The sequence below is a fragment of the Pseudophryne corroboree genome, chromosome 1 (genome assembly GCF_028390025.1).
Source record: "Pseudophryne corroboree isolate aPseCor3 chromosome 1, aPseCor3.hap2, whole genome shotgun sequence".
Taxonomy (NCBI): domain Eukaryota; kingdom Metazoa; phylum Chordata; class Amphibia; order Anura; family Myobatrachidae; genus Pseudophryne; species Pseudophryne corroboree.
This window is the reverse complement of record NC_086444.1, coordinates 811,511,241-811,537,518: the sequence shown is the minus strand read 5'-3', so window position 1 is coordinate 811,537,518 and position 26,278 is coordinate 811,511,241. Positions and strand designations below refer to the sequence as shown.

Sequence of the window (26,278 nt, the reverse complement as noted above, 5' to 3'; positions counted from 1 at the left end):
CAAACATGGTCGAATAATAACCCCTTCCCTGTTAAAAGAAGGGGAACCTCGACCACCACCTGCTGAAAATACAATTTTTGTATTGCCTTTATTTCTATTGCCCAGGGATCCACCTGGGAGTAAACCCACATGTGGCTGAAATTCCGAAGACGCGCCCCCACTGGCCCCGACTCCGCCAGTGGAGCCCCAGCGTCATGCGGTGGATTTTGCAGAGGCTGGGGAGGACTTCTGTTCCTGGGAACTAGCTGTGTTGTGCAGCTTCTTTCCTCTGCCCCTACCTCTGGCAAGAAAGGACGCACCTCGGACTTTCTTGTTTCTTTGTGAACTAAAGGACTGCATTTGATAATGCGGTCCTCTCTTAGGCTGTGAGGGAACATAAGGCAAAAAATTAGACTTTCCAGCTGTAGCGACCAGGTCCGAGAGACCTTCTCCGAACAATTCCTCACCCCTGTAAGGTAAAACCTCCATATGCCTTTTTGAGTCGGCATCACCTGTCCATTGCCGAGTCCACAGGACCCTTCTGGCAGAAATCGACATAGCGTTTATTCTAGAACCCAGTAGACTAATGTCTCTTTGAGCATCTCTCATATAAAGGACAGCGTCTTTAATATGCCCCAGGGTCAATAAAACAGTATCCTTATCTAGGGTATCAATCTCCTCTGATAAGGTATCTGTCCATGCCGCTACCGCACTACAGACCCAGGCCGACATGATTGCTGGTCTGAGTAAGGTACCTGAATGTGTATAAATGGACTTCAGGGTACCCTCCTGTTTGCGATCAGCAGCATGCTTGAGGGTAGCCGTATCCTGGGACGGCAGGGCTACCTTTTTGGATAAGCGTGTCAAAGCTTTGTCCACCCTAGGGGAGGATTCCCATCGTAACCTGTCCGTTGGCGACCCTGACGGTCCCTGCGACATAGGATCAGGCACGGGTTGAGACCCTGAGAGCCCCAATGCATCAGCCTTGTCTAATCTTTTATGCAAGGAATTAACATTATCATTTAAAACTTTCCACATATCCATCCAATCAGGTGTCGGCGCCGTCGGCGGAGACACCACATTCATTTGCTCCCGCTCCTCTCCCACATAGCCTTCCTCATCAGACATGTCGACACAAGCGTACCGACACACCACACACACAGGGAATGTCCTTTCTGAAGACAGGTCCCCCACGAGGCCCTTTGGTGAGACAGAGAGAGAGTATGCCAGCACACACCCCAGCGCTATATAACCCAGGAATAACACAGTAACTTAATGTTAACCCAGTAGCTGCTGTTTATATCTTTTTTGCGCCTAATTATGTGCCCCCCCCCCTCTCTTTTCAACCCTCTTCTACCGTGTATCAGCAGGGGAGAGCCTGGGGAGCTTCCTCTCAGCGTGCTGTGGAGAAAAAATGGCGCTGGTGAGTGCTGAGGGAGAAGCCCCGCCCCCTCGGCGGCGGGCTTCTGTCCCGCTTAAATTGTAATTCTTTGGCGGGGGCTCATACATATATACAGTGCCCAGCTGTATATATGTGGTCTTTTGCCAATATGAGGTCCCAAATGCTGCACAGGGCGCCCCCCCTGCGCCCTTACAGTGACCGGAGTATGTGTAGGTGTGTGGAGCAATGGCGCACAGCTGCAGTGCTGTGCGTTACCTCCAGTGAAGATCACGAAGTCTTCTGTCGCCTGTGAAGTCTTCTTGCTTCTTCTACTCACCCGGCTTCTGTCTTCCGGCTCTGCGAGGGGGGCGGCGGCACGGCTCTGGGACGGACGGCAAGGGTGAGATCCTGCGTACCGATCCCTCTGGAGCTAATGGTGTCCAGTAGCCTAAGAAGCAGGACCTAGCTTCAGAGAGTAGGCCTGCTTCTCTCCCCTCAGTCCCACGATGCAGGGAGTCTGTTGCCAGCAGAGCTCCCTGAAAATAAAAAACCTAACAAAATACTTTATCTCAGCAAACTCAGGAGAGCTCACTGAAAAGCGCCCAGCTCCTCTGGGCACAGTATCAAACTGAGGTCTGGAGGAGGGGCATAGAGGGAGGAGCCAGTGCACACAAGGAACTAAATTCTTTCTTAAAGTGCCCATGTCTCCTGCGGAGCCCGTCTATCCCCATGGTCCTTGCGGAGTCCCCAGCAACCTCTAGGACGTTAGAGAAAAGCATATGGCTGCTAAAAACCAGCAGCCCATTGACCATGTTCCGGCTCCTGTCGCACCAAACAAAAAACTGAATTGTCTGAGCCAGGAGGAGGGGATATAGGGACGGGCCCGTTGCATTCTGGGAGGCCGAAAAAGCTTTGTTTGGTGCCAATTCGCTGTCAGTACCTCATATCCCAATGTTATCCTGTGGATAACCTGTGGACCCTGCAGGAGAATTTTTTTTTATTTCTCATAGTGTACAGTAATTTGTTATGATGGAATATGCCAAGACGATGGTGTGAATTTTTAAGGGTGACATCCAAGATAGACCCACACTTTTTCAGGTAGGGTACCACATTGATAGCATAAAGGATCACCACATCAATATAATAAATGAATGCTCACATGAACGCTTACATGCACATAACAGTTGGTCCTCATATAAAGGTTTCTTTGTGCCTTGTTATCAGCTGCACAAAACCAATTGCACATATTCAATCTCGGCAATTAAACAAATATTTCTCATAGTGTAATATGCCAGTGTTTTATTAAACAGATTTAAAGACAAAATGTGGACTTGAACCATACCAGATAATTTTTACATCTATCACATCAACAATCCCTGTGGGACGCATGAAACCCAGGTAACTACCACAGGAACTGGAATGGGCTTCTGGATCAGGATTAACGTATCCACGTCACCATATCAATGCGTTTCAATGCCTGCTGGCATCTTTGTCAAGAATCTCCTTGACATTTATAAACATTGCTGCATCAGCGGTCATAATATTCAAATAAGCAGCAGGGTTGTAGCAACCAAGGGTTAGGTGCCGTTGTAGGGAGTATGGAGTAGATGATAGTAAGGGACGGAAAAGCACGAGGAAAGAGGACCGTGCTCATGAGAGCTTACATTCTAAAAGGAAGGGGCAGACAGACAGGGGTGACATAGATGGGAAAACAGAGAGCATGGGACAGAGGGCTAGATAGATGGCTTTGATGAAGAAGTGGATCTTGAGAGCCTGTTTGAAGTTTTGTAAAATGGTGGAAAGTCTGATATGGAGCAGCATGGGCAAAATCAAGGCTGTAGGAGGGAATAATCAGATAGCAGGAGAGGGAGCAATCAGATAGGAGAGGCTGCATTTATTTGTGGAGTGATGAGAGCATGCAGGAATGTGAAGGGAGATACGATCAGAGATACAAGTGGGGGAGGATTTGGTACGGACTTTGTATGCGAGTTTGAGAAGCTTGAATTGGGTTCTGAATGGGAAAGAGAGACAGTGTAGGGTTTATAGGCGAGGGTAAGCAGATGTAGAATGTTTAGGGAGAAAGATGGGCCGGACAGCAGCATGGAAGACAGATTGCAGTGCGGAGAGGTGGAAGTCAGGGAGTCCAGATAGGAGGATATTACAGTCCAATCTGGATATGACCAGTGAGTGGATGAGGGTCTTCGTAGCATTGAGGGTGAGAAACAGTCTGATCCTGATAATATTATTTTGATGGAAATAGCAGGACTGTGAAAGGTACTGAATGTGTGGTTTGAAGGAAAGGGAGGATTCAAGGAAAAGTCCCAAACAGGGCAATTGTTAAATTGTGGGAAGTGAGGTTATGCGAGATGGTGGGAAGATGATCAGCTCAGTCTTAGACATGCTATGTTTAAGAGACCACTGGGATATCCAGGAAGGGATAGCAGAGAGACAGTTGGAGATATGAATGAGGAAAGAGGGCAGGGGAGGAAATGTAGATCTGAGTATCATCAGCATAGAGTTGATAGTGGAGGTAAAAAAAGCTGATGAGCTCACCTTAAGAGGATGTATGGAGGGAGAATAGAAGAGGTCCAAGTATAGAAATTTGAAGGACACATGCGGTTAGTAGAAGTGAGGGGAAATGGAATCATGGGAGGAGACAGAGAAGGAACGGTCAGAGAGGTAGAGGGGAAACAGGCAGGATAGGGCAGTATCATGTAGACTAATGGACTGAAGAATTTGCAGGAGCCATTTTATCAAAAGCAGCAGAGAGGTTGAGAAGCATGAGCAGAGAGTAGTAGCCCTTGTATCACAGCAAGTTGGTCATAACTGACTTTCGTGAAGGCAGCTTCAGTGGGGTGAAGAGGATGGAGCCAGACTGAAATGGGTCCAGCAAGAAGTGTAAGGAAAAAAAAAAGTAAAACAGATGTCTGTAAAGAATATGCTCACGTTTTGTTTAAAGGCAAAGGGGAGGAGAGAGATTGGTCGTTAGTTGGAGAGAGTATTAGGATCAAGGGTAAGTTTTTAAAAATAGGAGAGATAAGGGCATGCTTGTCACTTGCCGAACTTGCTGAGATCTAAGTAAAGACAAAACACATCACGCCAAATTTGTACTTGAAATATATTCATTTAGGCTTATATTGTAATACATACAATGTTTAGTAAGCCTTCAGTAGCTTAAAGAGCTTATTCAGAAAACTCTAGAGGATTATCTACAATCGCCACTCTGGTGCATTATCTTAAACATATACATCTTTTATCTAAAATGCATCATAAAATGTGCTAAAAACACATTGGGTAGATTTCCAAGACAGCACTCCCCAAAATGGCAAATATATTCAACAATGCTGTTGCACTTAGATGCCCTCCGGTTAATAACACTTCCTACAGGAAGTTTGTAAAATAATCAGGTAGAAGCGGCTCTGAGAAAAGGCTTGTTAGAATGTATTCTCTGCTGCTGAATTATAACTCATGTAATGCTTTGTTTTTCTGGCCAAATAACCATGATTAAGAACAGTGGCATACAGAAGAGAACCTTAAAGTAAAGTAAACAGGCTACTGCACTGCAGCGGAGGTCCACACCTGTCAGCTAAAAACAAGAAAAAGGGCTACAGTGGGCACAGGCTCACAAAAATTAAACATTTTAAATATTGGAAAACCGTCACTTGGTTTTATAAATCTCGAATTCTGCTTTGCCATGAAGATGGTGGAATCAGAATTTGGCTTAAACAACATGAATCCATGTATTTACTCTGCCTTGAGACACAAATTCAGACTGGTGGTGCAGGTGGAATGGGGTGGGGAATGTCTTCTTGGCACACATTAGGCCCTATAATAACTGAGCATTGCTTCAAAGCTACAGCATGAGCATTGGTGTTGACCATGGTTACCCATTTATTACCACAGTCCACCCATCTGACTACTTCCAGCAGAATATCACACCATGGGGTCTATGTACTAAGACTTGGAGAGAGATAAATTACCAGCCAATCAGCTCCTAACTGCCGTGTTACAGACTGTATTTGAAAAATAAGAGGAGCTGGGCGACTGGTACTTCATCTCTCGCCAAGGCTTAGTACATAGGCCCTTATGTCACATAGTCATCTTTAGCTGGTACAACAAACACGACAATGAGTTCAAAATGCACCGATGGTCTTCAGTTATCAGATCTCAATCCAGTAGAGCACTGTGGCTACTGAGCGTATGTACACATACACATTAATGTGTGCGTATCTTGAAGCAGTTGCACTCAGAGAGTAAGTACAGACTGGGACAAGTCTGGGTTTCTCCTTCAAACTTGTCCGATACTATGTTTATTCTCGTGCCAATGCAGTTATTAACTGCTTCCACTTATCTCCATGACTCAATCAGAGGACAATGGGAAGAGGTATCTCCTTTTCTATAAGCGAGTGCCAGATATCTGATGTTTTTTAAAAGGAAAACTAAAGTTCCATGTGTGATTGCTGCTTTAGGACAGATTGTTGATAGGATTCTAACCAGAAAGCTGAAATACAGTATATATGTTTTTGCTTTATGCACAGTATCTTCAGAATAAGACCATTTAGGAAACTGGAGGGAGGTACGTTCAGGGGAAGTTTAAGGAAAAATGACTTCACAGAAAGGGTAGTGGATAAGTGGAATAGCCTACTGTCAGAGGTGTCTAAGTCAGTAGAGCATTTTAAACATGCTTAGGATAGGCATATGAATATCCTTACAAAGAACCAAGGCACAAAAACGGTTGAGATTACCTAAAGGATAAAAAAAAGGGGCAGACTAGATGGATCAAGTGGTTCTTATCTGCCATGACAACAAATCCTATGTTTCATACTGCAGCCAGTCATGATGATTAGTAGGCAATGCCCAAACATCCTAGAATTCCATCTTATCTGCACAAGTAGAAATATCTTACATTCCTCAGATGCTCTTGGCCATTTTCTGTCTTATAACCACTTCCAAATTCATTTTAAAGTTTGCCTACTTCCATTGTGCAGTTTTGTGGATCTATTCAAGGTCATTATAGAAGCTCTAGTTATTTCATCTGTAGACAGTTTTGCAGAGCAGATTGTTCTACTGTCTGGCTATGCAAAGTCAGTCAATAGCACACAATACAGCACAACTATTCTTCAAGTCCTGTGAAAACATTACATAACGTGCACTGTTTCCTTTGTTATTATAGACATATACTCAGTAAGTTTCTTGCAAAGTATCAGCTTATTTTAGAACAAATGTTCCCTTTTTATGGATGACGCATGGATCTGTGGGCCAAAAGTTAGCACCAGCCAATACGAGAAGTTATATACTGGATCTGAGATGTTCCTTGCCAAATGCATTGTAGTGCTGCACTTATATAAATAAGACCTCTGGAGTGGAGAAGGAGCATTTAAGGTTGAATTCTCCAGCTGAAGCACTTTTACAGAAAACACTTTTTAGGCACAGTTTTGACCAATGTAATAAAACACTCAAAAGGCAAACATGTAATAAGGGCAGATAGTTAAACTGTAGTACCTTCAAAACTAACACTCCTTAAGAGTCATTGAGGAGATGAAATGTTGCCAAGGATCCAGGGATGGTGTTTGTCCATCCCAGTAAAGGTTAACTTGGCAGGACAGGGCACAAAAAAATAAAAATTACTTAGGCATTGAGGTACAAAGAATTGGAAAAGATGTTTGAACAATTAAGTTCAGCTTATATACAACTGCTAACGTGTGCACCTACAGTATCTCTCTAATTCCCCATTTATTGCCAAAAAAAAACCCTTTCTGCTACAATTTCTTTTTAATTATACTTTTTTTTGTTGTGTGAGAAACTTTTATTCCATTGCACAGACTGTGTTTGGAAATGTGTGCCACGTGGATGGGTGGAAAATCTCCCATTAAAAATATATGGCAGTACAGTCAGCTCCAAGCCACCAAAAAAGTTATTTTGCAGAGAAAAAAAAAACTTTAAACATATCCTGTCTCATCAACTTTTTGTAATTTTATAAAATTGTGAGCATTTTAATTATTTAGTTGGATGGTAGACTAAGTGGAATAAGTTTCAAGTCATTATAAATGTGACATGCACATGTGAATGTTTTAACTGTATAAATCCCTACCTCTGATGGTTTTACAGCAAGGGAGTGCTTCTTCTAAAGTTACCTATCATTACCTCTCCCTCCCATTTCAGACAATCGAGTAGATTTTAATTAATATGCTGCGTTAACAGCGATTTTCTATCACTGCTTATTGCAGTGTTATAAAATCAATTATAACTGCAATTTTTCATTAAAATGTCACTGAAGCAGCTGCAAGCTGCCCAACAATACTGGCTGGCCATGTTAAGAGGCTGGCCATTGTTTTTGGACCACAACAGGTGCGACTTGGAATTGCTGGTTCACGTATGAATTGAAATAAATAAATGTTATAGACACATATATATATATATATATATATATATATATATATATATATATATATATATATACACAACGCACAAGAAGGCGGCACTCACAAGGCTTCCAGTGGATGAATAATGAGACGGACAGCGTCAATAGTTCAACGTTTCAGTCTTAATGGACTTTTTTCAAGACTGAAACGTTGAACTATTGACGCTGTCCGTCTCATTATTCATCCATTGGAAGCCTTGTGAGTGCCGCCTTCTTGTGCGTTATGATGGAGTCTGATTGACTTAAGGAGGGCACCTGAGCATTTCTATGGGACAGTAACGTGAGTGCCGATCTATCACTGCATATATATATATATATATATATATATATATATATATATAAAGCTTCGGTATAAAAAAAAATACATTCATCTGGCGATAGCAAAAGATGTACTGTGGATGGTAGTAGTGCTTTGTCTGGGGAAACTTTCACCGGAGAAGCCTGGTGATAATCCTTTGTTAGACAGAAAGTACTTTTCGCTCTTTAATAAATATACATGGCTGTCTTTTTGTTTAAACTTGCTGCCTTCTGAGACTCTGCCGTTACCCGGAATGTATTTCAAAGTTTTAATTATATCTCATCTGTCCCTTCTCTCCACTGAAGTGTATATTTTGTTATTTGAAGGAGTTTTCTATCCAAAAATACATTCCTGGGTGCTAGATTATAAAAAGCAACCCACAATTTTTTTTATTTGGTCAAAGTTATCCTTTCATTTTTTCTGCACCCTTTCTCTAAACTGATTCTAGTATATTAGTGTCTTTTTGGAGATGGTCTCCAGAATTATTCATGGTACTGTACAGATCTCATCAAGATTTGAAACTAAAGCTTGTAGTTTGTTTTCCTCTGTTAGCAAATATATGTGTATCTATCTGTTGCTATTAACAGTACATTACTATTTGTAATTATTTTCTGCAACTGAATTGCCTGTTACATGCATTAACTAAGATTTTGATTAGTTCCACTATTTCTGTAAACCTCTATAAATACATCACTTTTCTTGCAGACCATCTTACTAAATAATATTCAAGACAATATATGACCCAAAAATGAAGCCTAAGCCATTGACTACAACACCTTAACGCCTGTAAAATCTGTTGTATACAATAGTACTAAAAAAAACTTGATAACATTTAAGTGGTGTCCATTCATTAACCAGATCTATTATTGTAGTCACCCAATCAAACAATGGCGGAACTATCACCAGTGCAAGCGGTGCCTTGCACTGGGGCCCGCCACTGTCAAGGGGCCCAAAGCCAGAGAGGCATGTAATGAGTCAAACTGACTCATTACATGCCGCTATGTGCTGCGGGCCACCGCCGCCCGCCGAGGAAAGGAGCAGCAGGGATGCAGCGGCCACGGGTGGGGGGGAAGGAGGAGGAGGGAGCAGCAGCAGCGCAGTGTAATTGGTGGAGGCGCTGCTGCAGCTGTCCCTCTCCTTCCACATAGGCTGTCCACCGCTGTGAAGGCTGGGATGTGCTTCCCTCAACACAGCGGCGGCGGGCATCCTATGTGGAGGGAGAGGGACAGCTGCAGCAACGCCTCCACCGATCACACTGCGCTGCTGCGGCTCCCGAGTCCCCCTCCCTCCTCCTCAGTCTCCCCTGCCCGGGATCTACCAGAAGGTGCTGCACCGAGGTGCCTGACTGCCAACGGAGACAGTAAGTATAATCTATTCTTTCTGTCTATCTATACATTCTTTCTGTCTGTCTTCATGTGTAAAAAGGGGGACGCTGTCTGCTGTAATGTGTAAAAAGGGGGACGCTGTCTGCCGTAATGTGTAAAAACGGGACGCTGTCTGCCGTAATGTGTAAAAGGGGCTCTACCTGGTGTAGTGGTGCTACTGTGCGCCATAATTTGAATAATGGAGACTACTGTGCACCGTTATATGAATTGGTATTATTTTGTGGCCACACCCCTTTCCCCATGAAGCCACGCCCCTATATATTTTTGCACGCGCCTATGGCGTGCACTGTCCCTGTTTTACATGGAGGGGGGGCTCCGATGCCGTTTCTTGCACACAGTGATAAAATGTCTAGTTACGACACTGTTGCTAGGTATCCATTTCCCTGGCCCTGCAGGTCCCCCTCACCAGATCTTCTCAAGAGGTGAGGAGGTGGACTTGGACGGGATGAGGGGAGGTGGGGTTTCCAAAGCATTTTGTTGCACATGGGCCCACCGCTCGCTAGTTCCGCCACTGCAATCAAATATATAATCGTGTTCAATGTAGCGCCCTGCACCTGAGAGAACCCGTGCAGTTCCTCTTTCCTGCCTGGGGTATCGATTTCTGCTCTGGGGCGTCTAGCACATTGTGGTCTGTATCTCAGCACTGAGATACAGACCAGAGTGTGCTAGAAGTACCACAGCAGAGAGCGATACCCCATGGAGGAACTACAGATGTATCCTCTTACAACTTTGCTCCCTGCGCTACAAGTCGCGTTACACATAACGCGTAAGTGCAGTGTGACTCAGTAGAGCCGAGCTTCTTTTTGCGTCTTTTGCCACAAAAATGCGCCTTAGATGCAATGTAATGCAATAAGGCAAATGAGCAGCTTCTGCTGATTAAAATGATATGCAGCAAGCCTATATTCTGTGTGTAATAACGGCTCTATCTGCATCCGAAATTAAATGTTACAGTGATTTCCAGGAAAATACCGTAGCAAAGCCTTTTGTATGCAAATACAGTTGCAGTCACACACAGAATATATTTATGCTGCATATCATTTTAATCAGCAAAAGCTGCTTGTGCGTCCTATTGCATTACATTGCATCTAAGAAGCATTTTCGCGGCAAAGGGTGCAAAAAAAAAAAAAAGCTCAGTACAACAGTGTCACGCCATGCAGCTTAACTGCAGCAAGGATGTAAGAGGGCACATCTGTACATGGGTTGTGACAGGTGCAACAATGAACACTATATAAGATACATTTGTTTAGCATTTGACTCAAAGTGGTCGTGGATCCTTTCCTAACATGCAATTACATTTATTTTCCAATTATTGCTGTAGCACCAGACACCTCTTACTCCAGTAATCACCTGTTCTTTTTAAGAAGTTGGCATGCCATCTTCACTCCATACTATCAGGCTCATCATGTCTTTAATCATTCTCACCTATCCTTACTGAAGGATGTCCTAACACCAGCTAATCATCTTCCCCAACTCGCTTCAAAGATCCTCTCAAAAATAGCGTAGGGCTTTTCATGATCGCTTTATAAGTATTTTCCTACTTAGAGGGAGACGTATCAATCCTTCTAAAGTGGAGACGTTGCCGATAACATGAACCAGTTTGTACTGTAGCTAGCATTTATCTAGCACCATCTATGAAATAAGGGGGTCATTTCGAGTTGATCTCTCGCTAGTAACTTTTTGCAGCCGTGCAAACGCATAGTCGCCCTCCCACGGGGGAGTGTATTTTAGCTGTGCAAGTGTGCGAACGCTTGTGTAGCCGAGCAGTACAAAAACAGTTTGTGCAGTTTCTGAGTAGGTCTGAACTTACTCAGCCGCTGCAATGACTTCAGCCTGTCCGGTCCCGAAATTGACGTCAGACACCCGCCCTGCAAACGCTTGGACATGCCTGCGTTTTTCCAACCACTCCCTGAAAACGGTCAGTTGACACCCATAAACGCCTTCTTCCTGTCAATCTTCTTGCGATCAGCTGTGCGAATGGATTCTTCGTTAAATCCATCGCCCAGCAACGATCCGCTTTGTACCCGTACGGTGCGCCTGCGCATTGCAGTGCATACGCATGCACAGTAGTGACCTCTGCAAAAAACGGCAGCGTGCGATCAGGTCGGAATGACCCCCTAAGAGTAGCTGACTTCTCCATTTTATCTCTTTAGATGTTTTGATACATCTCTCCCTTTAGCTGGGTACACACTATACAATGCTCACTTAAGATGAGATGTTAACCCACCATTTTTCCTTGCGAGGAAACATTGTATCTGTATACAATCTATACAAATCTTCCTTTCAATCCTATTTATCTGTGCTAAAAAATCGGAAGGAATATTTACATAGACAACTATTGGAAGATCTGTCCACAAGTCGGTCATCAGACCATAGCATGGCCAGATTTATCTAATCTTTAAAGCATGATTGAAGATCTATTTATGCAATGAGACAGATTATATGCGATAAAATAGGATTTTAATACCTACCGGTAAATCCTTTTCTCTTAGTCTGTAGAGGATGCTGGGGACTCCAAAAGGACCATGGGGTATAGACGGGATCCGCAGGAGACATGGGCACTTTAAGACTTTAAATGGGTGTGAACTGGATTTCCCTCTATGCGCCTCCTCCATACCTCAGTTATAGGAACTGTGCCCAGGGAGACGGACATTTTGAGGAAAAGGATTTTTGTTAACCAAGGGTGAGATACATACCAGCTCACACCACAACACACCGTACAACATGGCATTTAACTAGACCAGTTAACAGCGTGAACCAAAAAATCAGCAACAGGCTGATTAAAACCAAAACACAACCTTTGTGCAACAAAAGCAATAACTAGGAATAAGTACTGCAGATAGAGTCCGCACTGGGACGGGCGCCCAGCATCCTCTACGGACTAAGAGAAAAGGATTTACCGGTAGGTATTAAAATCCTATTTTCTCCTTCGTCCTAGAGGATGCTGGGGACTCCAAAAGGACCATGGGGTCTATACCAAAGCTCCAGACCGGGCGGGAGAGTGCGGATGACTCTGCAGCACCGATTGAGCAAACATGAGGTCCTCATCAGCCAGGGTATCAAACTTGTAGAATTTTGTAGAATTTTGCAAAAGTGTTTGAACCCGACCAAGTAGCTGCTCGGCAAAGTTGTAGCGCCGAGACTCCCAGGGCAGCCGCCCAAGATGAGCCCACCTTCCTGGTAGAATGGTACTTCACCGATTTCAGTAAAGGCAATCCAGCCGTAGAATGAATGAGCATGTCCAATCACACTACAGATCCAGCGTGCAATAGTCTGCTTAGAAGCAGGAGCCCCAATCTTGTTGGAAGCGTACAGGACAAACAGAGCCTCTGTTTTCCTAATACGAGCCATTCTGGCAACATAAGTTTTTAAAGCTCTGACCACATCGAGAGACTTTGAATCAGCTAAGGCTGCAGTAGCCACAGGTACCACAATAGGTTGGTTCATGCGAGTTCTCAACTCTGCTCTATCCTCGTGGAAAATCAAATAGGGGCTTTTCTGAGACAAAGCCGCCAATTCCGACACCCGCCTAGCGGACGCCAAGGCCAATAGCATGACCACTTTCCAAGTGAGAAATTTCAACTCAACCGTTTGTAAAGGTTCAAACCAATGTGACCTAAGGAACAGTAACACCACGTTAAGGTCCCATGGTGCCACTGGGGGCACAAATGGAGGTTGGATGTGCAGCACTCCTTTCATAAAAGTCTGTACTTCTGGAAGTGAGACCAATTCCCTTTGATAGAAAATTGATAAAGCAGAAATCTGCACTTTAATGGAGCCTAACTTCAGGCCCGCATCCACACCTGCTTGTAAGAAATGGAGAAACCGACCCAGCTGAAATTCTTCCGTAGGAGCCTTCTTGGATTCACACCAAGACACATATTTTCTCCAAATACGGTGGTAATGCTTCGCGGTTACCTCCTTCCTAGCTTTCAGCAGAGTGGGGATGACCTCACCGGGATTACCCTTTCGTGCTAGGATTCCGTGTTCAACCGCCACGCCGTCAAACGCAACTGCGGTAAGTCTTGGAACACGCACAGCCCTTGCTGTAACAGATCCTCTCGTAGAGGAAGAGGCCAGGGATCTTCTATGAGTAGTTCCTGAAGATCCGGATACCAGGCCCTCCGTGGCCAATCTGGAACAACGAGTATCACCTGAACCCTTGTTCTTCTTAAGATCCGTATCACCTTTGGGATGAGTGGAAGTGGAGGGAACACATAGACCGACTGATACACCCACGGTGTCACGAGAGCATCCACTGCTACTGCTTGAGGGTCCCTCGACCTGGAACAGTATGTCTGAAGTTTCTTGATGAGGCAAGACGCCATCATGTCTATTTGAGGAATTCCCCAACAACTTGTCACTTCTGCAAAGACCTCTTGATGAAGACCCCACTCTACTGGATGGAGATCGTGTCTGCTGAGGAAGTCTGCTTCACAGTTGTCCACGCCTGGAATGAAGACTGCCGACAGAGCGCTTGCCTGTTTTTCTGCTCTGTGTTCCGCCCTGGCGGTTTATGTGCGCCACTGCTGTTATGTTGTCCGACTGAATCAGGACGGGCAGGCCGCGAAGATGTTCTGCTTGCAGAAGGCCGTTGTAGATGGCCCTTAGTTCCAGAATGTTTATGTGCAGACAAGCCTCCTGGCTTGACCATTTCGCCTGGAAATTTTTTCCCTGTGTGACTGCTCCCCAACCTCTAAGACTTGCATCCGTGGTTACTAGGACCCAATCTTGGATCCCGAACCTGCGTCCCTCTAGAAGGTGAGAACTTTTAAGCCACCACAGGAGAGAAATCCTGGCCTTGGGAGACAGGCTTATCTTCCGGTGCATGTGTAGGTGAGACCCGGACCCCTTGTCCAACAGGTCCCACTGAAAAACTTTGGCACGGAACCTGCCAAACGGGATGGCCTCGTAGGTCGCCACCATCTTTGTTGTCGGAATCAACTGTGACTTTGGAAAATTTAGGAGCCAACCATGTTGCTGCAGAACTGTCAGGGAGAGCGCAACGTTTTTTAGTAACTGCTCCGTCGATCTCGCCTTTATGAGGAGATCGTCCAAGTACGGGATAATTGTGACACCCTGCTTGCGCAGGAGCACCATCATTTCCACCATTACTTTGGTGAAAATCCTCGGGGCCGTGGAAAGACCAAATGGCAACATCTGAAATTGGTAATGAGAATCCTGAACCGCAAACCTCAGGTAAGCCTGATGTGGAGGATATATGGGGACATGTAGGTAAGCATCCTTTATGTCGACTGACACCATAAAATCCACCCCTTCCAGACTGGAAATCACTACTTGGAGAGATTCCATCTTGAATTTTAATCTTTTCAAATATAGATTGAGGGATTTTAAATTCAGAATCGGTCTGACCAAGCCATCCGGCTTTGGGACCATGAACAGACTTGAATAATACCCTTCTCCCCGATGTGACGGGGGTACTGTGACAATGACTTGCTGTTGACACAGTTTTTTGTATTGCAGCGCACACCACTTCCCTTTCCGGAAGAGAAGCTGGCAAGGTTGATTTGAAAAATCGGTGGGGAGGCACGTCTGAAACTCCAGTTTGTATCCTTGGGCCACAATTTCCAGTACCCAAGGATCCAGGCCTAAGTGAGCCCCAACCCGACTGAAGAGTTGAAGACGAGCCCCCACCTGTGCGGACTCCCACAGCGGAGTCCCAACGTCATGCGGTGGACTTGGCAGAAGCCGGGGAGGACTTCTGCTCCTGGGAGCTTGCCACAGCCGGTGATCTTTTTCCCCATCCCTTACCTCTAGCAGTAAGGAAGGAGGACCCTCGTCCTTTTTTTAATTTACTAGACCGAAAGGACTGCATCTGATACTGAGGCGTTTTCTTTTGCTGTGGAGGGACAAAAGGTAGAAAAGACGACTTACCCGCGGTAGCTGTAGATACCAGGTCCGCGAGGCCCTCACCAAACAAAACACCACCTTTGTACGGCAGCGCCTCCATAGCCCTCTTAGAGTCAGCATCACCATTCCATTGATGAGTCCATAATGCTCTCCTAGCCGAGATTGCCATGGCATTGGCCCTTGATCCCAAGAGTCCAATATCTCTCGCAGCCTCCCTTAGATAGACTTCAGCGTCCCGGATATGACCCAGGGTCAAAAGAACGCTATCCTTATCCAGGGTGTCCAAGTCAGATGATAAGTTATCTGCCTACTTCTTAATTGCACTACTCACCCATGCCGATGCTACTGCAGGTCTGAGCAGTGTACCCGTAGTGACATAAATAGATTTCAAAGTAGTTTCCTGCTTACAATCCGCAGGATCTTTGAGGGCCGCCGTGTCAGGGGACGGAAGCGCCACCTTTTTGGACAACCGTGCTAGAGCCTTGTCCACATTGGGGGTCGACTCCCACCTTTTCCTATCCTCAGAGGGAAACGGGTATGCCATAATAATTCTCTTGGGAATCAGCAACTTTTTGTCAGGAACTTCCCAAGCCTTTTCAAAAAGAGTGTTCAGTTCATGAGGGGGAGGAAACGTTACCGGAGCTTTCTTTCTTCCGAGATATGCAACACTTCTTTTATTGCCACAATCATGTATTGAATGCTCTTAGCCAGTTTAGGATTCAACCTGGCATCACCATAGTCGACACTGGAATCCGAATCTGTGTCAGTATTAGTGTCTGCTAATTGGGTAAACGGACGTTTCTGTGACCCTGAGGGAGCCTGCGTTTGGGATAAAGCATCTTCCATGGATTGTCTCCATGTTTGGTTATATATAAAATGCCCCCGACCTGACAGCGCTTTTAATGACAATAATCAACACCAATTTTGCTGTGCCAACCCCCCCGTTTAGCAACCTGTTACTTGTCACAGAAGTGGAGGTGGTCAGGGCCAGCGTCTCATGCAGCTTTACTGTGGAGATAAAATGGCGCTGATTAGAGCTGGGAGGACCAAGCCCCGCCCCTGTACTGGCGCGCTTAGGTCCCGCTATTTATTTATACTGGCGGGGGTAGTATACAGTGCCCCTGCACTGTATGTACTTTTGCCAGGTATATCTGAGGCCCTATTGCTGCCCAGGGCGCCCCCCCCCCCCTGCGCCCAAGCCGTGCCGTTGGTGTGTGGGAGCAATGGCGCGCAGCGCGACCGCTGCGCGGCACCTCCGAGACTGATGTCTTCTGCCGCCTTCACTGAAGTCTTCTTTGCTTCGGTTACTCACCCGGCTTCTCTCTTCTGGCTCTGTGAAGGGGACGGCGGCGCGGCTCCGGGAACGAGCAGCTAGGCTATACCAAGTGATCAGACCCTCTGGAGCTAATGGTGTCCAGTAGCCTAAGAAGCAGAGCCCTTAACTCACAGAAGTAGGTCTGCTTCTCTCCCCTCAGTCCCACGAAGCAGGGAGCCTGTTGCCAGCAGTGCTCCCTGAAATTAATAAACCTAACAAAGTCTTTTTTAGAGAAACTCTGTAGAGCTCCCCTAGTGTGTGTCCAGTCTCTCTGGGCACAGAATCTAACTGAGGTCTGGAGGAGGGGCATAGAGGGAGGAGCCAGTTCACACCCATTTAAAGTCTTAAAGTGCCCATGTCTCCTGCGGATCCCGTCTATACCCCATGGTCCTTTTGGAGTGCCCAGCATCCTCTAGGACGAAGGAGAAATGGAGATTACATGTGCGTACACATTATACAATTCTCTGGTTGATGACAAAATTATCAGCTGATCTGTCAGATAATTGTATAGCGTGTACCTACAGCTGTGTCCTCATATATCCAGTCTCAATATGCCTGCAGAGGAGGATGCCTGGTGTAAGTAAGCTGATAGGTCCCATGCAAGTCTGCTAGCATCAGGAACCTTTTTTGCCGAAAATGCGGCATAACTGCAAAGCAATGCGTCTAGGACACACAGGGAAACTGTGCTAATTTGATAAGCGACACTTGTTATATCTGTGTCCGATTGAGTCTGTATATGAATTGAAATAGAACTTGGCATAGCAAAAAAGCCACGGCCGTTGCATCTTAGCATTTCATATGCAGATCCAGAGTAGTTACGCACAGATATACAAATGTTGCATATCAAATGAATCAGAACAGTCTCCTGGTGCGCCCTAGTTGCATAGCGCTGCAACACAGACGCATTCTCAGCAAAAAAGATGCCCGGCACTAGCAGAGTCACACAGACCTGCCGTGCCAAGAGGGTCTGTTTGGCACAACTGCAGCAAAGATGTATAAGGACACCTCTATAGCTGGTGTTTATAACAAAATGCCTGTGAACACTGCTGGCATGGGAATTCTCAATCCTGCTGATGGTAACACAAACAGCGATACATTGAGAATGTTATTTATTCTATTAAAAACCAGGGAAGCAATGAACTATTAAACTAGATGCACTGTGAACACCTTAGTACATCACATTGTCAGTGTTCCAGTTACAGTAGATATCTGAACACAGAATAAGTGAGAGGTTGTGTAACAATAATCCTAAATTTCCTTGCCACCTACCTCTAATAGTGGCTAATTCCCAGACACCTGGGTCACATCTTAGGTATGTCTCAGTGAATCTATACATAGATGAAGAGTATGACCTAGCAAGGAGACCACAGCCATTTTCACACTACAAAAGAACTTGAATGTTAGTGCCAGCTCCAAACTATCAATCAAGGTCCCATCCAACTCTTTAAATATGATACATTTTGTAGCCCTATGCTGCAATTTGGCAGAGCAGCATATTTCTTGTCAATGTAATAAAAAGCTTTGCGCACACAAAAATTACACGTCCCCTCACTAAACATGTATTTGTGGAGAAACAATGAATACATTATTTTAATGAAGGACTTTGCTAGACGTTTTTAAGATGGTTACATTTTTGCACAGTGCACCTCTTCAGATTCTTCTGTGTATGCGCACACCAAGGGGGACCATCCACAGCACTGAGGCACTAATGCTCTGTGTATGCGCACACCAAGGGGGACCATCCACAGCACTGAGGCACTAAGGCTCTGTGTATGCGCACACCAAGGGGGACCAACCACAGCACTGAGGCACTAATGCTCTGTGTATGCGCACACCAAGGGGGACCATCCACAGCACTGAGGCACTAAGGCTCTGTGTATGCGCACACCAAGGGGGACCATCCACAGCACTGAGGCACTAAGGCTCTGTGTATGCGCACACCAAGGGGGACCATCCACAGCACTGAGGCACTAAGGCTCTGTGTATGCGCACACCAAGGGGGACCATCCACAGCACTGAGGCACTAATGCTCTGTGTATGCGCACACCAAGGGGGACCATCCACAGCACTGAGGCACTAATGCTCTGTGTATGCGCACACCAAGGGGGACCATCCACAGCACTGAGGCACTAAGGCTCTGTGTATGCGCACACCAAGGGGGACCAACCACAGCACTGAGGCACTAATGCTCTGTGTATGCGCACACCAAGGGGGACCATCCACAGCACTAAGGCTCTGTGTATGCGCACACCAAGGGGGACCATCCACAGCACTGAGGCACTAAGGCTCTGTGTATGCGCACACCAAGGGGGACCATCCACAGCACTGAGGCACTAATGCTCTGTGTATGCGCACACCAAGGGGGACCATCCACAGCACTGAGGCACTAAAGCTCTGTGTATGCGCACACCAAGGGGGACCATCCACAGCACTGAGGCACTAAAGCTCTGTGTATGCGCACACCGAGGGGGACCATGCGCAGCACTGAGGCATTAAGGTGCTGTGTATGCACACACTTGGGGGACTATCCACAGCACTGACTGAGGCACTAAGACGTTGTATAAGCGCACACTGGGGGGTCCTTCTGGAAAAATGAGGCGCTGTGTGGTGTAGACCGGGAGGGGGGGGGGACGGGACCATCCGCATTACTGATGCAGTAAGGTGCTGTGTATGTGCACACCGGGAAGGAGACCATCCACAGCACTGAGGCACTAAGGAGTTGTGTATACTGTACACACAAAAGGAGGACCATCCGCAGCACTAAGGAACTGTGTATGCGAACACCAGGGGGGGGGGGGGGGGGACACCATCCACAGCACTGAGGAGTGAGTGTGCTTCATAGAGATTGCCAAAATTATTATTATTATTATTATGGAGAATGTAGCTAATACAAGGAAGGTAGTTACCAGCCTGTCAAAATGACAGTAATGTCAGCATCGGCGGCTGTACGCGCCCAAACAGAGCAACACTTGAATTGTTCCGTCGAGTGACATCTAGTGGCTGCCGATGCGCAAAACACTTGAATTCCCCCATAGAGCTGAGGAGCAGCGTTAGCCTTTTATTATAAAACAATTGTGTTGCTTAAAAAAACCATAACAATTGGACAAAATGGCCACTGTTCACCGAACATACCAAGTCATTCTTGGGGGTGTCCTGGTATTCAACGCTGAAGCTACCTGGAGGTCTGCTCATGCTGTGGTCGCTAGCCTGCTTTGGTGTCTGTGCATGTTGCCTGTATGTAGCACTCTTTGGCGTCCAGCAAAAGAGATTAATTGACTCTCGCACACATCGCTCAATATCAATTTCTGTGAAAAAATAGAAAGACCACTGTTACTCATTAGTGATCATAATATAAACACATAAAAATATTCAAATATGTTACACTATCTTCTTTACCATATATAATTATTAATACCTTTTCTGATGTTCATTTAGAGTATTAGATACAGTACTTACAATAGTGAATTCCACAGACTATATACTGTGTACGTATATATATATATATATATATATATATATATATATATATATAGATAGATAGATAGTGCTGTGAAAAAGTTTTAGGCAGGTGTAGAGAAAATGCTGCAAAGTAACAATGCTTTCAAAAATAGAAGTGTTAATAGTTTATTTTTATCAATTAACAAAATGCAAAGTGAATAAACAGAATAGAAATTAGATTAAATCAATATTTGGTGTGACCAGTCTTTGCCTTCAAAACACCATCAATACTTCTAGGTACACTTGCACATAGTTTTTTGAAGGAACTCAGCAGGGAGGTCGTTCCAAACATCTTGGAGAACTAACCACAGCTCGTTTGTGGATGTCTCTTCATGTAATCCCAGACAGACTCGATGATGTTGAGATTAGGGCTCTGTGGGGACCATATCATCACTTCCAGAACTCCTTCCTTGTTCTTTTTTATGCTGTAGTTAGTTCTTAATGACATTGGGGGTAATTCTGAGTTGATCGCAGCAGCAAGTTTGTTAGCAATTGGGCAAAACCAAGGCCCTCATTCCGAGTTGTTCGTTCGCTAGCTGCTTTTAGCAGCATTGCAAACGCTAGGCTGCCGCCCTCTGGGAGTGTATTTTAGTTTAGCAGAATAGCGAACGAAAGATTAGCAGAATTGCTACTAAATAATTCCTTGCAGTTTCTGAGTAGCTCCAGACCTACTCCTAGATTGCGATCACTGCAGACTGTTTAGTTCCTGGTTTGACGTCACAAACACGCCCTACGTTCGGCCAGCCACTTCTGCGTTTTTACCTGGTACGCCTGTGTTTTTTAGCACACTCCCTGAAAACGCCAAGTTCCCGCCCAGAAACACCCACTTCCTGTCAATCACACTACGATCACTCGAGCGTTGAAAAAACGTTGCTCGAGCTTGTGCAAATCTCCAAAGTTTTGTGTTAAATTACTTAGCGCATGCGCTCTGCGTACCATGCGCATTTTCCACCTAATCGCTGCGTTGCGAAAAACGGCAACGAGCGAACAACTCGGAATGACCACCCATGTGCACTGCAGGGGGGCAGATATAACATTTGCAGATTGAGTTAGACTTGGGTGGGTTATTTTGTTTCTGTACAGGGTAAATACTGGCTGCTTTATTTTTACACTGCAATTTAGATTTCAGTTTGAATACACCACACTTAAAACTAACTCTCTCTGCACATGTTATATCTGCCATACCTGTAGTGCACGTGGTTTTGCCCAACTGCTAACAAAATTGCTGCTGCAATCAACTCAGAATTAGGCCCATTGCCTGTATGTTTAGGGTCGTTGTCCTGCTGCAGAATAAATTTGGAGCCAATCAGAAACCTCCATGATGGTATTGCATGATGGATTTATCACTTATATACACCTCTCCAATATCTAAAAGTCTTACGTTTTTTTAAAAAATCCTCAGGCATTCTCACCGACCACCATAAGATGGAATGTAACTTCAAGCAGCTCTCTTATCCCCTCCAATAAAAGGTGTACCCAAAAGTGGCTGAACAAACAGCACCGTTTTCTCACACTTGGGATTAGGAGGGGGCAGGAAGAAACACCTTGATGGAAGCCAGGTAAGCAGTGATGGTCATAAAGCACTACAACAGCAGCACATGCAGTTGATCATGACATGCCAGAAGTCTGACCAACTGATTTGCTGTAAAGATGGCATCATATAAATCTGCCATGTTGAAAGTCATTGAGTTCCTCAATATGGCCCATTCTACTGCTAACGTATGTATACGGTGATGGCTGTATGCTTGATTTTATATACACAAACACATACGGGCAGTGCCTTGCCTTATTTTTAACTCTGACAAGGGATGAAGGAACTACCCGGAAATGTATTGCTATGATTCTCCTCAGCAGTTCCAGATACTAAAGTATTAAGCTAATCAACTTCTAACTTGAGCAGGTGAAGTGTCAAGCATGTGAGAAGGATGCTCAGTAGCTGACCGTTCCACATCTCTCCAGTTTTCACAGTGCTTAGAGAAAAGGGAACAATACAGATATGTCCTCATACATTTAGCCTCAGTTCACCATGTGTTGCGAGATGCCTGGTGGGAATGAGCTAACAGGTTTCATGCAAAACTGTTTGCGCTGAGCTTCTTTTTTGGTGGAAAATGCATCTTAATCACAATGTGATGTGACTAGGACAAGCCAGTAGACTGTGCTGATTAATCTGTATATATGTGTGCGACAGAGTCTGTATATGAAGCAAAAATAAGAATTTACTTACCGATAATTCTATTTCTCATAGTCCGTAGTGGATGCTGGGGACTCCGAAAGGACCATGGGGAATAGCGGCTCCGCAGGAGACTGGGCACAAAAGTAAAAAGCTTTAGGACTACCTGGTGTGCACTGGCTCCTCCCCCTATGACCCTCCTCCAAGCCTCAGTTAGGATACTGTGCCCGGACGAGCGTACACAATAAGGAAGGATTTTGAATCCCGGGTAAGACTCATACCAGCCACACCAATCACACCGTACAACTTGTGATCTGAACCCAGTTAACAGCATGATAACAGAAGGAGCCTCTGAAAAGATGGCTCACAACAACAATAACCCGATTTTTGTAACAATAACTATGTACAAGTAATGCAGACAATCCGTACTTGGGATGGGCGCCCAGCATCCACTACGGACTATGAGAAATAGAATTATCGGTAAGTAAATTCTTATTTTCTCTAACGTCCTAGTGGATGCTGGGGACTCCGAAAGGACCATGGGGATTATACCAAAGCTCCCAAACGGGCGGGAGAGTGCGGATGACTCTGCAGCACCGAATGAGAGAACTCCAGGTCCTCCTCAGCCAGAGTATCAAATTTGTAGAATTTAGCAAACGTGTTTGCCCCTGACCAAGTAGCTGCTCGGCAAAGTTGTAAAGCCGAGACCCCTCGGGCAGCCGCCCAAGATGAGCCCACTTTCCGTGTGGAATGGGCTTTTACAGATTTTGGCTGTGGCAGGCCTGCCACAGAATGTGCAAGCTGAATTGTACTACAAATCCAACGAGCAATCGTCTGCTTAGAAGCAGGAGCACCCAGCTTGTTGGGTGCATACAGGATAAACAGCGAGTCAGATTTTCTGACTCCAGCCGTCCTGGAAACATATATTTTCAGGGCCCTGACTACGTCCAGTAACTTGGAATCCTCCAAGTCCCTAGTAGCCGCAGGCACCACAATAGGCTGGTTTAAGTGAAAAGCTGAAACCACCTTAGGGAGAAATTGAGGACGAGTCCTCAATTCTGCCCTGTCCGTATGAAAAATTAGGTAAGGGCTTTTATAGGATAAAGCCGCCAATTCTGAAACACGCCTGGCTGAAGCCAGGGCTAACAGCATTACCACTTTCCATGTGAGATATTTTAAGTCCACAGTGGTGAGTGGTTCAAACCAATGTGATTTTAGGAATCCCAAAACTACATTGAGATCCCAAAGTGCCACTGGAGGCACAAAAGGAGGCTGTATATGCAGTACTCCCTTGACAAACGTCTGAACTTCAGGAACAGAAGCTAGTTCTTTTTGGAAGAATATTGACAGGGCCGAAATTTGAACCTTAATGGACCCTAATTTGAGGCCCATAGACAGTCCTGTTTGCAGGAAATGCAGGAATCGACCCAGTTGAAATTCCTCTGTAGGGGCCTTCCTGGCCTCGCACCACGCAACATATTTACGCCAAATACGGTGATAATGTTGTACGGTCACATCCTTCCTGGCTTTGATCAGGGTAGGGATGACTTCATCCGGAATGCCTTTTTCCTTCAGGATCCGGCGTTCAACCGCCATGCCGTCAAACACAGCCGCGGTAAGTCTTGGAACAGACATGGTCCCTGCTGGAGCAGGTTCTTTCTTAGAGGTAGAGGCCACGGGTCTTCCGTGAGCATCTCTTGAATTTCCGGGTACCAAGTCCTTCTTGGCCAATCCGGGGCCACGAGTATAGTCTTTACTCCTCTCCTTCTTATGATTCTCAGTACTTTTGGTATGAGAGGAAGAGGAGGGAACACATACACTGACTGGTACACCCACGGTGTTACCAGAGCGTCCACAGCTATTGCCTGAGGGTCCCTTGACCTGGCGCAATATCCGTCCAGTTTTTTGTTGAGGCGGGACGCCATCATGTCCACCTTTGGTTTTTCCCAATGGTTCACAATCATGTGGAAGACTTCTGGGTGAAGTCCCCACTCCCCCGGGTGAAGATCGTGTCTGCTGAGGAAGTCTGCTTCCCAGTTGTCCACTCCCGGAATGAACACTGCTGACAGTGCTATCACATGATTTTCCGCCCAGCGAAGAATCCTTGCCACTTCCGTCATTGCCCTCCTGCTTCTTGTGCCGCCCTGTCTGTTTACGTGGGCGACTGCCGTGATGTTGTCCGACTGGATCAACACCGGCTGACCCTGAAGCAGAGGTCTTGCCTGACTTAGGGCATTGTAAATGGCCCTTAGTTCCAGGATATTTATGTGAAGTGACGTTTCCATGCTTGACCACAAGCCCTGGAAATTTCTTCCCTGTGTGACTGCTCCCCAGCCTCTCAGGCTGGCATCCGTGGTCACCAGGACCCAATCCTGAATGCCGAATCTGCGGCCCTCTAGGAAATGAGCACTCTGTAACCACCACAGGAGAGACACCCTTGTCCTTGGAGACAGGGTTATCCGCTGATGCATTTGAAGATGCGATCTGGACCATTTGTCTAGCAGATCCCACTGAAAAGTTCTTGCGTGGAATCTGCCGAATGGAATCGCTTCGTAAGAAGCCACCATCTTTCCCAGGACCCTTGTGCATTGATGTACTGACACTTGGCCTGGTCTTAGGAGGTTCCTGACTAGGTCGGATAACTCCCTGGCTTTCTCTTCCGGGAGAAACACCTTTTTCTGTACTGTGTCCAGAATCATTCCTAGGAACAGCAGACGTGTCGTCGGAATCAGTTGCGATTTTGGAATATTTAGAATCCATCCGTGCTGTCGTAGTACTACTTGAGATAGTGCTACTCCGACCTCTAACTGTTCCCTGGACCTTGCCCTTATCAGGAGATCGTCCAAGTAAGGGATAATTAAGACGCCTTTTCTTCGAAGAAGAATCATCATTTCGGCCATTACCTTGGTAAAGACCCGGGGTGCCGTGGACAATCCAAACGGCAGCGTCTGAAACTGATAGTGACAGTTCTGTACCACAAACCTGAGGTACCCTTGGTGAGAAGGGCAAATTGGGACATGGAGGTAAGCATCCTTGATGTCCAGAGACACCATATAGTCCCCTTCTTCCAGGTTCGCTATCACTGCTCTGAGTGACTCCATCTTGAACTTGAACCTTTTTATGTAAGTGTTCAAGGATTTCAGATTTAAAATGGGTCTCACTGAGCCGTCCGGCTTCGGTACCACAAACAGCGTGGAATAATACCCCTTTCCCTGTTGTAGGAGGGGTACCATGATTATCACTTGCTGGGAATACAGCTTGTGAATGGCTTCCAATACCGCCTCCCTGTCGGGGAGAGACGTTGGTAAAGCAGACTTCAGGAACCGGCGAGGGGGGAGACGTCTCGAATTCCAATTTGTACCCCTGAGATACTACCTGCAGGATCCAGGGGTCCACTTGCGAGTGAGCCCACTGCGCGCTGAAATTCTTGAGACGGGCCCCCACCGTGCCTGAGTCCGCTTGTAAGGCCCCAGCGTCATGCTGAGGACTTGGCAGAAGCGGGGGAGGGCTTCTGTTCGTGGGAAGAGGCTGTCTGCGGCAGTCTTTTTCCCCTTCCTCTGCCCCGGGGCAGATATGAGTGGCCTTTTGCCCGCTTGCCCTTATGGGGACGAAAGGACTGAGCCTGAAAAGACGGTATCTTTTTCTGCTGCGAAGTGACTTGGGGTAAAAAGGTGGATTTCCCAGCCGTTGCCGTGGCCACCAGGTCCGATAGACCGACCCCAAATAACTCCTCCCCTTTATACGGCAATACTTCCATATGCCGTTTGGAATCCGCATCACCTGACCACTGTCGCGTCCATAACCCTCTTCTGGCAGAAATGGACATCGCACTTACTCTTGATGCCAGAGTGCAAATATCCCTCTGTGCATCACGCATATATAGAAATGCATCCTTTAAATGCTCTATAGTCAATAATATATTGTCCCTGTCCAGGGTATCAATATTTTCAGTCAGGGAATCCG

The 26,278-nt window shown here is 45.9% G+C and overlaps 1 protein-coding gene across 3 annotated transcripts in view; it reads right to left on the bottom strand.

The window, feature by feature from the left end:
- Positions 1-26,278, bottom strand: part of TBCK (TBC1 domain containing kinase) — a 733,906-nt gene that overhangs the window by 331,418 nt on the left and 376,210 nt on the right. For all 3 annotated transcript variants that reach the window (XM_063919248.1, XM_063919252.1, XM_063919243.1), the window contains one exon: positions 19,780-19,952. In XM_063919248.1, coding sequence (XP_063775318.1) covers positions 19,780-19,952 — 173 coding nt within the window. The remainder of the gene's footprint in view (positions 1-19,779; positions 19,953-26,278) is intronic.